Consider the following 14071-nt stretch of genomic DNA (forward strand, 5'->3'; position numbering starts at 1 on the left):
AGAGCGCGCTCTGTCTTCACTGGACGTTCTCAGTAAGCCGAAAAGGGAAAACTCTATCCGCATTTCGTTAAAGCGATCGATAGTAGCCAGTGGATCGAATATTCTCGGCCTGCGCTGAGCTTTCTCAGGCAACTAGTCGTGCCAACGCGCTGCAAGTGTCATGAAACAGACACTCATTGAGCGTATATAGAAGTGTTTCTCATTCATATTCCAAAAATGCGTTACATTTGCGGAACATGGCTTTATTACTGCTCGTTGTTTTCAGCGTAAAATGCTATTTAATTTTGTTATTATAAAAATTAAAAAATTTTTTTTAATTTAGGAGTGGGAGTAAAAATGTGCAATAAACAATAAATAAACAATAAACAATAAATAAATAAATTTTTTTTATTATAGTTATGAACTCTTGCAATCATTCAATTTTTATTTAAAACATTTTTCTCTATCTTTCATAGTTTTGATATTCAATTATATATTCAATTAGAAAGAAAAAAACCGATTTTTTTCAAGGGAGGTTTTCACCCCCTTAACATGCAACTCAGTATAGAAAATATAAATATATAAAAAATATGTATCTCCTATTTTTGTCTATAGAATAACATACTAAAAGCTCATTTAAATCAGAGAGATTTACTTGTGTTTCCTTGTGAGAAGAATGATATCGCATTCCGTCATTTTCGTCGGTAGTGGACTGGCAGCAAGACGCAACCAGACGAGGAGGTAGCAGCAGCTTCAAGCAGAGGCAACAATGGTCCACTCCCAGTTGCAACAACAGGAACGCAATTATCGAAGAGGCGCAAATTATTGTCAGCGCCACAAAAAGCACGAGGGCGCTTACGTGAAATAAACCATTTACATTTGGTACACGTCGACTGACACATGCTAAAGTACACAAAATTAGACATACTATAAGAGAATGTGTTTACGCATAGGATTGCACAACAAAGGCACGCAGCAAATTAACAAAATAATTATTTATATGTGTGCTTATCCTTTAATCAAAGGCAGAAACAAATGACGAACGAACAATATAACGGCTAGATTTGAATATAAAATTATGACGTGACTATAGAAATTATTACACATAAAAAATAAAATATTATAAAAATGTAATGAAAAGCACGTAACTAACGCAATACAAACGCACTAATAAAATAACGAAACTCAGAAAAATCGCTTTACTCACAAAAATATATTCCGCTTGCCGACCAGCATTCGCAAAAACATTAAAAGTAATAAATTCGAAGATAAAAACTGAGGTTTACAATAATCACCAACAACTATAATAAAACGAAAAATGCAGCGAGCTAATAAGTAAAGGCAGCACTTTTCACAAAAAAGACACGAAGTGTCACACAAGACTTCAACTTTAAACAGATTATAAATAATTTATTATCTTAACGCTTGACTTTATCCTTGTAAACAATGACAATATATATACAGGGTCTATTATAAAAGTAATGAGCGCATGATTTTATTGTGACGCGAATATCCATCGCAGCGGGGTAAAATGGGTCGGGAAATGTGGTGGGAGGTCTGCCCTTCCAAGGCAGCCGGTCGTCAGTTTGCTCCGAGCAGTCTGAGTGGAAAGACGTGCCTCCGCGTGAAGTGTGTTTTTCGACTTTGTAACACGGCGCGATGGAGCGTTCGCTTGAACAGCGATACGTCATCAAGTTTTGCGTGCGACTTGGAAAGAATGCAACCGAAACATTCCAGATGCTTCAAGAGGCCTTCAAGGACGACTGCATTTCAAGGTCCGGGAGGTGGCACAAGGCGTTCAAGGAGGGCCGGGAGGAGGTCGCCGACGAACCCCGTTCTGGACGGCCAGAACCGACGAAAACGTGAATCGTGTCTGCGAAGTTTTGCGTTCCGACCATCGATTGAGCATCCAGTACATCGCTGACACCCTAAACATGTCCACATTTGCGGTACATGGGATAGTGACGGAGAATCTGACATCAAAGACGCGATCAAGCTCCACCATGACAATACCCCCAGCCACACGGCCTTCATCGTTGCCAACTACCTGGCCCGGAGCAACACCCCAGTGGTCCCCCAGCCCCCTTACAGTCCCGACTTGGCTCCGTGCGACTTTTTTTTGTTTCCCCGTCTGAAGAGAGAGCTGAAAGGAAAGCATTGGAAATCCGTGGAAAACATCCAAAAGCATGTTACAACGTTCCTAAGAGACATTCCCATCGAGGAGTTTCAGCGTGCCTTCCAGGCGTGGCAGACACGTCTCCGCAAGTGTATTGATTCAGGGGGAGAGTATTTTGAAGAATTTTGAGCATTTGTACCGCTACGATCAATAAATCTATTTTTCCCAGAAAATGCGCATTACTTTTATAATGGACCATGTATGTATGTATCTGTGACACACTTTCAAATAATATCGTCAGTCTTAACTCTGCCGTGCCTTGACTAATTAGTATTATCTTATACACTGACTATTTATATATTTTTTTATAATGATAATTGCATGAATTCTTGGACTTTATTCTTATAATTATTTGTTCCTGTAATGACATCTCTCAGCATTAAATGGTAAGCACATATTTTCAGTATTTTCAGTATTTTTAATTTGCCAATATTTTCAGTATTTGTAATTTGCCAATAACATGGTATTTTTTCGCATTCGTTCCAGAAATAAATTGTATAAGATTGCAACGAAATATATTCATGCACCTCATCTAGGATCTTTCAATTCTTTAGTGGCTGATATTGATGCATGAGTGATGTCGCATATATTCTGAATTAACGCTGATGATGATTCTAAAAAAAGTCGAAACATTCGTTTTTATGAAAATATACGCAATCAATTACTGCAGAATTACTACACATCAATTACTGCATTAACAGTACGTATATTTTTTAGAAACACTAAGTCACTACTTTAAAAACACAAATTCACTACTTTACAGTATTATTTGATCACGCTCCAATAATTGCGTTACGCTCTCATTTGCCCATTTCTCAGGATTTTTTATTATTTGAAACGTCAAGGAAATTATAATATTTCCGTTATTAATTTTTCAATCGCATTACATTCTTTTTACGATAAATATCGACAATAGAGGACCCAGCTCGGATGACCTTGACTTTGGCATATGTTGTAAAGATCATAATCCTGAATGATCTTCAGATGGTTTTAGTTGATGCTTGTCCTTTGTTTAAAAGTTATCAACAAAAAAGTTTGAAAAAATAACGATTTATTTCTGCTTTATCCAATTAAAAATTATTCTATAACTTGTTTACGTAATGACTTTCTGCGCAAAACAATTCTTACCCCACCTGCTTTAACAATAACGAAAAGTTTGAAAAAATAATGTTTTATTTCTACTGTAAAACAGGGAGAAATGTGAAGCGAAAGTCGTTCGTCGTGGAAAATCGAAACCCATGTGAACTTGTTTGTAAAGCAGTAAATTTGTTTGTAAAGTAGTGAATTTGTTTGTAAAGTAGTGAATTGGTGTTTTTAAAGTAATGATTTAGTGTTTCTAAAAAGTCACTGCTTTAAAAATAAAAAAAGGGAGTCGCTTCCCACAGGAGTCGTGCGCCCTAAACAGAGGGAGATGAATTGGAACGTTTTTTAAAAATACTCAGATATATTTGAAAAGTTTAATGATATATAATAATATACTATGGTTGGGTTAGAGTTAGGTTATTATATATTCATTAAATGTAAATGAAATAGTATGAAATAGTATTTAATATTATACTATATATGGGTTAGGGTTAAGTTATTGTATACTATTAACGACCGCGTCGAACTACAAGTGGTTACCAGAAGGTTTGAGTTCTCGGCAGGGTGTGGGCTCTGGCCATGGAGGAGTTCGCTTCCCAAGTCAGAGTTCTATTTACGAGCTTCCTCATTTACTTATTGACAGGTTCTTCTTCGAATGGAAGAGGCTTGTCCACTTGCAGAAGGAGGAGAAACCCGAGGACTCTTCATCGGTCTATAAATCGATCTGCTTGGGTGAACTGAGCAAGCTTTTTCAGAGAATCATATCTGTCCGGACCACCCGCCACTTGTCCCGGATTGGTACCAACTTGTGTGACGACTAATATGGCTTCCGGGAGGGGCCATCCACGATGGATGCTATCCTTCGGGTTCTCTGCTTCTCGGATCAACACATCGAGGGGAGCGGAATTGCAATGGCAGTTTTATTAGATATAGTGAACTTTCAACTCCCCTATAGGCTACAGGAAGGGCTATAGAATATATCATGGCCTTCCCGTGTACCTTCGAGAGATGCTGTGGGATTATTTTCAGGACAGGACCGTGAAATACACAAATCGACTTGACCGACTGGAGAGTCGAACTTTAATGTGCTTGGGATTCTATAAGAATCGGTCCTCGGACAGTTGCTGTAGAACCTCGCATACAATGTAATCCTCCGCACCGCCCTCCCCGTTATCTGCAGCCTTGTCTGCTACGCGGACGATTCTTTGATTGTGGTTGGCGAGGAAACAGAGCTGGTGGCCACTATGCGAGCAGAGATTATGGTGATCGAGATGATGCGGAGGATAAGGAGAATAGGAGAGGGAGGTGACACCGAGCAAATGGAGGTTTTCTTCTTCTATAAGACCAGAACCTTCGGTACACGTTTGCCGTCACAGATCTATATCAAGGTGGAGTCAGTCCGCGACAGTGAGTCTCAAACTGAAATATTTGAGACTTATTCTGGATGGGCCCTGGAAGTTTATTCAGCATTTTGAGACAATTATTCCCAGAGCTGCCAAGATAGCATCCGCGCTGGGACGTCTCTTGCCCAACCTTGGTAGTCCGGGTGCCTGGCCATCTGTACGTGAACACGGTATTGTCGGTGCTCCTATACGGAGCGCCAGTATGGGTTCGGGCAATGGAGGCACCCAGCGCTTGTTTAACCCAGTGGCGAGGAAACTTGCCATTCGGATAGCCCGGGCCTATCGCATCGTGTCACTTGTGATGGTCACCGCTATCGCTAGAATCCCCTCTGTAGACCTGATCGTCAAAGAGCACGCTTAGTTATACTGACGCGTTCGAGCGATCAGGGAGACTCGGCAGGGGACCCTTCTGCGGCGAGGGCAGTGGACATGATGAGGGCGAAAGAAAGGAGAGAACTATCCGCGTAGGAGAAGAGACTCCTGCACCCGGACTCCCTCGGCCGCATGACCAACGGGGCCATTCAGCCTTGTCTGGCCATATGGCTGGATAGGAAGCGGACTGATGTTCCACTTAGTGCAGGTGCTCTCTGGGGACGATTGCTTCGGGAAATACCTGCACCGGATAAAGAAAAAAGGCATCGATAGGTATTACTATTATACAGCAGTAAGAGACGACGCGCTCCACACCCTCGTGGCATGGGAGGCGGAACGCGCCAAGCTCAAGTCGTTATATCAGGCCCGGATTTATTTCTCTGGACTATCGTTGCTAAGATGATCGAAAGGGAGGAATAATGGAGAGCGGTGTCCTTCTGCTCCAAAATAATGGGATGGAAGGAGGAGATCGAGAGGGTACGGAGGGAGAGAAAGGTTCTTCCCCCTGCCGACCCCGAGCCGTCCAGTAGCGCGCTGGACTCGGACGTCCCGCAGCCCTGCTGGAGATACAACCTCCGGTGGACGTCGCTACCTGGTGCATCTAAGAGACTAGGGTTGGCGAGCCGATGGGAGATTTCCCTCTCCCCCTCCCTTCTCTGGAAGGGCTCGAAGCCTGACGACCCTCCACCTGTGTGAAGACAAAAAGACTGCCGAGGAAATCGGCGCCCCACTCACTTAGTGCGCAACAGGTAGCCCCCCTCCGAGTAGTGTCCAGGCCGGCATGGGGGCGTCACCTGGTGCTCTCACGTCGATTAGCAGTAGACAAAAGAGAGTCGCCTCACACCGATGACGATGGGCAAGGGGGAGTCGGACGCCCCCCCTTCCCCTTCTCCGGAAGGGACTTGCGAAGATTTTCCTCGCCTTAAAAAAAAAGGTTATTATATATTATTAAACTTTCCAAGTATACCCATTAAATGTAAAACGGCTGTCAGAGATGGTTACTCAAGGCCATGACCTTGACAATATATGTCGAGATCAAAGTCATCGAAACTGCTTCCGTTATTGTCAATATTTACCTAGAAGATCACTCAGGATCATGATCTCTTTATTTTAAAGTAAAAAATTCTCGTATTATATAGTAGAATCATTTTTTGTTAATAACTTTTGAACGAAGGACAAGCACTAACTAAAACCATCTGAAGGTCACTCAAGACCTCGACAACATATATTAAGATCAAGATCATCTGAGCTGTCGAATGATTCCCTATTGTAGATATTTACTCCGGATTATACTTTGATACGAAATGAAATCGCATGTTTGCAATTTATCATCGCGCTTTCTGACGAGTTAGTGAAGCGGACTTCGCAATTAGAAAGAGTAATTTCACATGGAGCGGTAATAGAAAGAATAGAAGTAAAAGTCATAAAAGGAAACAGCTTTTCAACATTTCAGGAAGAGAAAAAATGTAAGCTTAAATTTGAAAATAAACATAAAAAAGTAAAGATTTAAAAAAAAGCGCAAAAAATGGAAATGTTTAGAGATATTAAGAATGATGAAATCATACGTAAAGTAATGGAATGTCAGCAATGCCTGTCGAAAAGGTATTTCTGTTCAAAATGTTGTTCATTGCCAGTGAGAGAGAAAGGGAATTAGGAAATCTTGGATTAGCTAAGTTTTGCAGGATCGCAGGGCTTAGATGCAGAGCTTGGATCGCAGAGTTTCCTTCTCCATTGGAAAGGACATAACCCAGTGGGGTGACCTTTAAACGGCCCAGCTTGTGGGACTCAAATGGTGCTGATAAATTCTTCTTAAAAAAAAAACTTTTTTCTACTCTAAAAATATATTTCGTTTGAAACCTTCTAAGGAATCGTCTTCGGAGAATAGGAGTACCGCTGCTAGATATAGCGAGTAGACAAGACGTGGAGGGCTCCCCCTGGAGCTTAAAGTTAAGGTCCCCTAAATCATGGGGGCAACGGGTGGAGGGAAGCGAAAAAGATATTTTTCTTCTTTCAGAGCTTCCAAAGACATCAAGATCAGAATAGAAATGCAAATAAGCCTGACTAGCTTTAAAAACGAAAAGCAGAAGGAGCAAGAACGTGTTTCTAACATTCTCTCCGAACCACTGAGTGGCTTACTAGTGGGACTCTTTACAAATATTGGAGAGGAGTTTTTGACTTATTCTCTTGACACAGTTGGCAAGGACAGAAGCATCCCAATCCTAGGATTTAATGGGCCCCAGGCTGTTGTCTTGTCTGTGATGCAGTTAAAAAGAATAGAGTTCATCTTCTCTGTGGGTTCCATATTGAGAGACTCACTGGAGAACTCTGTGGACGAGAGGGATACGGAGCCTCTCACATTAGACGAGGAGAAGAATGGCAATAATCTTAGATGAACACGGGAGACACGCCCTAAACCCAAAACACAAAAGTTAATTAACAGTAAGGAAGAAGCAGAATGGGCTCAATACCGCAAGACCTAAGAAGATGAGGTAACTGATGTAGGAGCCACTAATCCAATAGATTCGAATTGTATCACAAATTCATCAATTTCCAACCTCTATTAAGTCAGTAAAACCAAATGAGCAGAATAAATATAAAATTCTACATTTTGGTAGTACAAATTATAACCTCTTGATAGAAGTATCGACTGATTCTGTTCACAGCGAAAGATACTTTACTCTTGGGTGTAATAGGATTAAGTTTAATCGGGAGTTATTTTTCGAGGAATGAATCAATATATTAACTTTTTTTTACTGGTACAAATTTGGACAAATTTAGTTCTTTTTATTTGTACCTTTGTTCCTTTTTTCCTTTTTTTTTATATGGTCCTACTAGATTAATATTAAGCTAGCAGCGCCACGTTTTCTTTTTTTTAAAATAGCACAGGGTTCAAAATTTTTATTGGTGATATGAATTAGTATAAAATGAGCACTAAAAAATTAAATAGATCCGGATTGATTCTATTCATTTGGTCCTGCTGTTTTAACAGAGGTCACTTTCCATGATGCGGATGTGTCCTACCACATTACAGAACAAATCTGCGCAACTTCTTAGAAAGGGTGATTCGCGTAAGTAGGAACCTAGTTGACCCTTAAAGGTGGGTCATAGAATGTGATCTGAGGAGCCATCGAAAACATTGGCGCTGTTGGACTCGTCCTAACAAACGGGGCCAGAGGATCGGCTATACATAAAAATATTGATTGAAGCAGAGTGCTTGAGAGAGGCCATAGATTGCCTTCGCGAGGTTAAGTTGCAAATTGGGATCCGCCTATTGTGATCCCCTCAAGTGGCAAAAAAGTCAAGCTATCGATGGAAATTTTGAACATTCTGCCCCACCGCATTCTGATATTCAAAACCATATCCTACCAATATACGAAGATCTATCCAAGGAAGATTTACTTCAAAGATGCTTAGGTGATTACACGCAGAATGCGAATGAAAGTTTTAACTCAACTGTATGGCGCCTCGCTCCAAAGCACCTACATTGTGGGTTAAAAATTATTGAGATTGCAGCATACTTGGCTGTTGGAGTATTCAACGAAGGTCATTCGTTCATTCTGCGTATCATGAGTATGCTGGATATAATAGGCAGCCAAAGTAAATCGTATGCCGTTGATAATGATAACCGGCGAGTAACTCGGCAGGAGCATCGCAGTTTGTTGGAGACAAAAGAAGCTCGTAAAGCCCGTCGAGAGCAACTTTTAATGGAAAACGAGCTTTACGAGGAAGCTGAAGGATTGTTGTATGGTTCTGGGATCACAGACTAACCAGTAAGTCAATGAAATCATATAGTTTTTATCTTTCAAAACTTTGAATGCGTTTTTCTCAAAATATTTTCAAAATTGGAGTACAAGATAGCTAAAAAATTATTTAAACGATCCTCTTCAAATTGAACATTCAACTAAACTATAATTATCTTCTATGTGAACTTAAATTTTATGAAAATTATTTTTAAAAAGTACAGTAGTTTTTATTACAAAATATAACGAAAATTTTGTGAAAAATTCAAATTTTTTTTAAACATGCGTCATTTTTTCAATTTTTATTAGGTGTTGGAATTAATTCGTAGCGTTTTTAATGAAAGAATGTTATTTATTTCACATGAGCATTAAAAAATACATTAATGAAAGTACTTCCCATCACTTGTAAAACGCTACGAATTAATTCCAACACCTAATATTTTTTTGGTTACTTTTTTTTTAAGTTCACATAGAGCGTATACATCTTATTAAATTAAAAAATTTTTTTTTGTCTGTTTCAGATCAGTACAATAGGAGTTACGTGTCCCACCGATTGGCAACTCACATCGTCACCTCTGCTATTTGCGACGCTGTAGCTTCAGTATTTTTTAATATTTTGTATAATAATAAAAAGAATATGTTTAAGTACTCAAAAAATAGTCAAAGTAGTCAAAGCGGCATAACAAAATTTGAAACAATTAGCTAAATACTTTCTATTTAAAAAATTCTGAAAAATTGCCATTTTTTTTAGCCTCCTAAGTATTTCCCCCCTTAAGCTACAGAGACGCTCCTCAGCCAGTGTCACGTGAGCGCCCGACGGCTTGGCTACCGCCAAGCATCGAGCGGTAGCACATCGGAATCGGCCCGAAAGATGCAAATCTTTGCGAGCACTGCTCTAGGAAATAATATTAGATTAGAAATTGGACATAACAAAACGCGTTGTCCACACCGATAAATTGAAATTAGCTCATAGGAAATCCTACACTATAGCGGAGCCTTCCTTACAGGAGCTGACGGAAGCCGCAGCAGGACCCTCCAAGGATATGCAATAGTGCGGACGCTAAAAGTATCGACCGCGTGAGCATTCAAAATGTCCCTTATGTACGTTCTCGTTGTATTATTAGGGCGATAGTGAAACGGATTTATCGATTATGACTGTGGAGGCGAAGACCTAAACATAACTACATTTTCACTACTCGACATTGAGAACTGTAACATCGAGAACATCGAATCGAACCAAAAGGAAGTATACCTGCAGTTGCTCTAAACGATGGACTATGACCGAATGTGAAAGCTCCTCCAGTAAAAGCTCAAGATCGATCGAACTATTTATTATTGTGGGATGCACTCGCATGTATCGATCGTTAGCGGCGGTCGGAAGGAATATATACAAGAGTTGAGAGCCGATGCTTGCCGGAGGCTCTACGACACGGATTCTATCGTGTTGTCATCAATGATAATTGACCGGATCTAGAGGAACGCGACTAGCGAAGCGTCGTACTGGCTGGAACAACAAGCGTAAACGGGAAATGTCGTGGCGCCACGTATACAGACAATTACGAAGAATGGGACGACGTAGTCGTCCAAGTGTCGATTCAAATTGTGACAAAGGGATTCGATGTAGCGATCAAAAGATCTATGAGCGAAATAATTCTACTGTCAGGAGTCCGTTGCAAGGTCAAGGAGAGAATGTGTTTTGACTTTGACTCGACGGACATACTTTCGAAATCTCCTCGACGACCATTACGACCAATATGATGTCCTCAACGAGGGAACAGTTAATAAACTGTCCCCCAAGCTCAACCTGACCAGTGGTTTACACAGTAACTACGAGGGACACGACGTTCCCTCACGAAAACAGACGAAATGAATCTCTGCGGATATCGTCTCTTTCTTGAGCATCCGAAGCTGCTCGTCCTGGAAACTTATTCGGGCTGCACGTTCAAATCGAGATCACGAGTGTCTGTCAACAATTTGGATATATATATTTGCGTATGTAAATTCAAAATTTATATACGTAGAGAGGCACATTGAGATGCAACTTATCCGGCTCTACCGTAATATCATGGAACAAAGATGCACTTTAGAACAGCAGGTCCTCCACAATGCCCTTTCGCTGGCGAATATTGCCCCTAACGAGATGGTCCATCGGATCACCAAATTACCCAGCTATACAGCAGTTACCACTGGCGAAGTTATTTATGATAAAATGCCTCCCGATGCAAACTCCGATACATAGACGCATGTTATAACGAGCTTCCGGTAACATACCGCAACTTTTCTGCTTCCACGCTCTCGCATCATCACTCGTGCGTCTATGCTTCACGACTGCAACGAGCTCCTCTCGATCATATCGAATAGATGGAACATGGTTCAAGATAACAGGCCAAAAGAAGTTCTGGCCCCGTCAACAATCCAGTCCCCTCACGAAACCAGCTTGGAAATAGGTCAGGACGTTTTAGCAACCAACGGAATCTATTCGGATGAAGACCTAAATCGATTGAAAGGACACATTATGTTCCCTGTCGAGCGGCCATTCATGTTAAACATGATCGCCCGCGGCGCAATGAGACAGACAATACCACCCGGCAGCGTTTCAATGGTGAATTTATTAGACGAGCAGATTCTCAACAGGCTAGCTGAAAATGCGGGACAAATACTCTTGCGAGGATTCATTATCTTTGGCTCCGCGAGCGCTGGAGTGTTGGCCATGTTCAGCGTGATACGCATTATTAAATTAATCATCGACACCATTGTCCACGGGTATGCCTTACATACTGTTTACGGATGGCGCATCCATCTCCTTGGAACCCTGTGGAGTTCCATAGCAAACCTGTTTTTGCACTTGGGGCGGTCGCCGCTCCCTGAAACCTATTCCGCAGCAGGGATTACATGCTAACTGGAAACGCGCCAATGGAAGAGTAAGAATTCACACCGATAATTGTGACCCAGCAAGAACCAAGCGGGGAAATAGAAAAGAAAAAACAAGCGGGGAATAAGAGGGTATATTAGTAAGCGGATATATTATATAACAAACTCCGCAAATATCTTAAGATTATTGATAAAAAAACATCGGATTATTAAGCCCGACGCTTTTTTTTTTAGGGGAAGTGTTACGTCCGCACAATATTTTTGCCCTAGTTCCTAGTATATTTTGCCTTTTTGCGCTGTTTCCATCGCTGATGAGGCATAACGCCGCCTCCACATGTAGCAACTCGAGTGTTTCTTTGGCGAGCACACTGCTACGAGAGGATCTGCCTTAAGACAGGTCCTCCTATTACGTAACGCTCCGGATACATGGAGTAAGGCGAGGGAGGCCTAATCCTTTCGGAAGGAAGCATCCCTCGCTCTCTTTGTTTCCGAATCCCGTGTTGAAAGGATCGAGAGCCTGCTGGCAACAAGACACGTGTCTCTGCTAAGTATCTCGACAATCTTCTCCAATTCTTCGCGTAAAGCCTCTGACTCATACAATTACACGTGAGCAGCAAACGCTCTAGGGAGTCGTAAATTCCAATCAGCACATCGTATCGATCATTTTATTTTATTAGAATTATTTTACGAGTAATATACTCTTAAGACTGAATTACGTTCTAGCGTCGATCTCATAGCATTAGTCACTATTATACCATCGCATATTCTAACGAATTTTCCTAGTAGTTAATAGGCTAACGATTAACTTTATAATTTGTCTTCATAAATATATGTAAGTTATTCATACCTATGTTATGTATACATGTATACGGTCATTTCAGATAATACTAACTTGCGAACATTTAGAGTACGAGTATAACCATTCTGTAATTAGTGTCTTGAGATTTGAAATAATTAAATACTTAAATTTATACATATATGTATATATTTAAGTATGCTACACGTACATATATATATATATATATATATATATCCTTCTTAGGAATATTTAGCGTCTCTGCCGTCTCCTATCTTTCTCCTTATCCTTCTCCTTATCCTTAAGGTACAACAAGGGCACACGCTGCAACGGACAAAGAGAACCCATGGTTCACCAACCGGGCCACATCGATGAACCACGGGGATGTAAAGCATCGCAGCAACACGGTAACAACATTATGTCGACTCATATGGCATTGCCGCGAGCATCCACGTCGCGAGCGCGCCTCCACGCTATCATTTCGTCAACTACCTAGTGCGCGTTATCGACTGCGCTGCGACACGGATGCATGTCCACGTATGACACCTTTGCTTCAATGCAGCGACGCCCGCGATTGTGTTTTTTTGCTCGCACCCTGAGACACCTCGTGCGCGTGAAGGTATTATGCGCGACAAGTCTTATCGCGCTTGGTTCACTGGCTCGACCTGTGTAACCTTTTGTATACAGCTAAACCGTAAAAGTCAGGAAATTCTCTGCGAAATGTTTCGATTTGGAACCCACTCATATGCGAACCGCCTATTACCGTGCTGTGCGACACAACTCGGTCTATCGCGTCGGTTCGACAGGTGTGGTAGGTGTTCTCGCTCACTCTCAGTCGCACAGCCAGTGACAAGTTGCGATACCTGTACCGGCGCACGCGGTTCATGATCTACCTCGTCGGAACTGGGGAACAGCCGTGGAACGACTCGGAATCCACAATCGTGACAATATCTCAGCGCTCCGCCAATATCCAATAAACAACGCCTGTTTCTAGGGATTTTTCAGATTTTTTTGCTCTAAATATCTTGTCTAACGCCCAAACCATACGAGTCAACGAAATTAGTCGTTAACTCACGAACGATGATTAGTTGCAGCATACTCGATGTATCAATATTGTTTATAGCCACAGGGCACTCCTAGATTTTATTTCCAGTTTCTGTCCATGACTCTTCTACAAGCCTACATAGAGACGTAGAGCTTTTTCCTTCTATCTTCAAAATGTGTTTTCTATCTCAGCTTAGAATCCAGATATACTCCTAGATACTTCACTGAGCTAGTGTAGCTTATTGCGTTGCTTCAAAGTCTCAAAGGCTCTATTTATTCGGGCTTATATTTCCTGAGAAAAACCATCGCCGAGATTTCCTGGATTTATCAGTTCCCTCGTCCTACACAAATTTTGCATCATCAAGGCTTCATTGATGCGTTCATTGAGAGTCGTGAGAGAGTTGCCTCTAGTAACTATGGTCACGTAGTCATCTGCGTAGCCGTAGACGTAGAAGCGTCATCTGCATAGCCATAGAAAACAGATTCTCTTAGTTTAGTGAGGAGGTCGTCTACCACTAGGCACCACAGCAGAGGAGAGAGAACTTCTCCCTGCAGGCAGCCCGATACTGGAAGCCCCTTAATGGTGATATTGTCATGACTGATGATC

The 14071-nt window shown here is 41.4% G+C and overlaps 2 protein-coding genes and 1 pseudogene across 3 annotated transcripts in view; 2 read left to right on the plus strand and 1 right to left on the minus strand.

Annotated features, from left to right (window-relative positions):
• LOC105155055 (uncharacterized) overlaps positions 1–14071 on the minus strand; it is a 556628-nt gene that overhangs the window by 149114 nt on the left and 393443 nt on the right. The gene's annotated exons all lie outside the window — the stretch shown is intronic.
• Positions 7498–8926, plus strand: LOC147908972 (uncharacterized). Its single transcript, XM_087407793.1, has 2 exons — positions 7498–7502; positions 8264–8926. The coding sequence occupies exons 1-2, from the start codon at positions 7498–7500 to the stop codon at positions 8778–8780; spliced, it is 522 nt and encodes a 173-aa protein (XP_087263919.1). The 3' UTR covers positions 8781–8926.
• On the plus strand, positions 9064–11652 carry LOC147908973 (uncharacterized; annotated as a pseudogene).

This window comes from Acromyrmex echinatior, chromosome 7 (assembly GCF_024713525.1).
Source record: "Acromyrmex echinatior isolate Ae372 chromosome 7, ASM2471352v2, whole genome shotgun sequence".
Lineage (NCBI taxonomy): Eukaryota > Metazoa > Arthropoda > Insecta > Hymenoptera > Formicidae > Acromyrmex > Acromyrmex echinatior.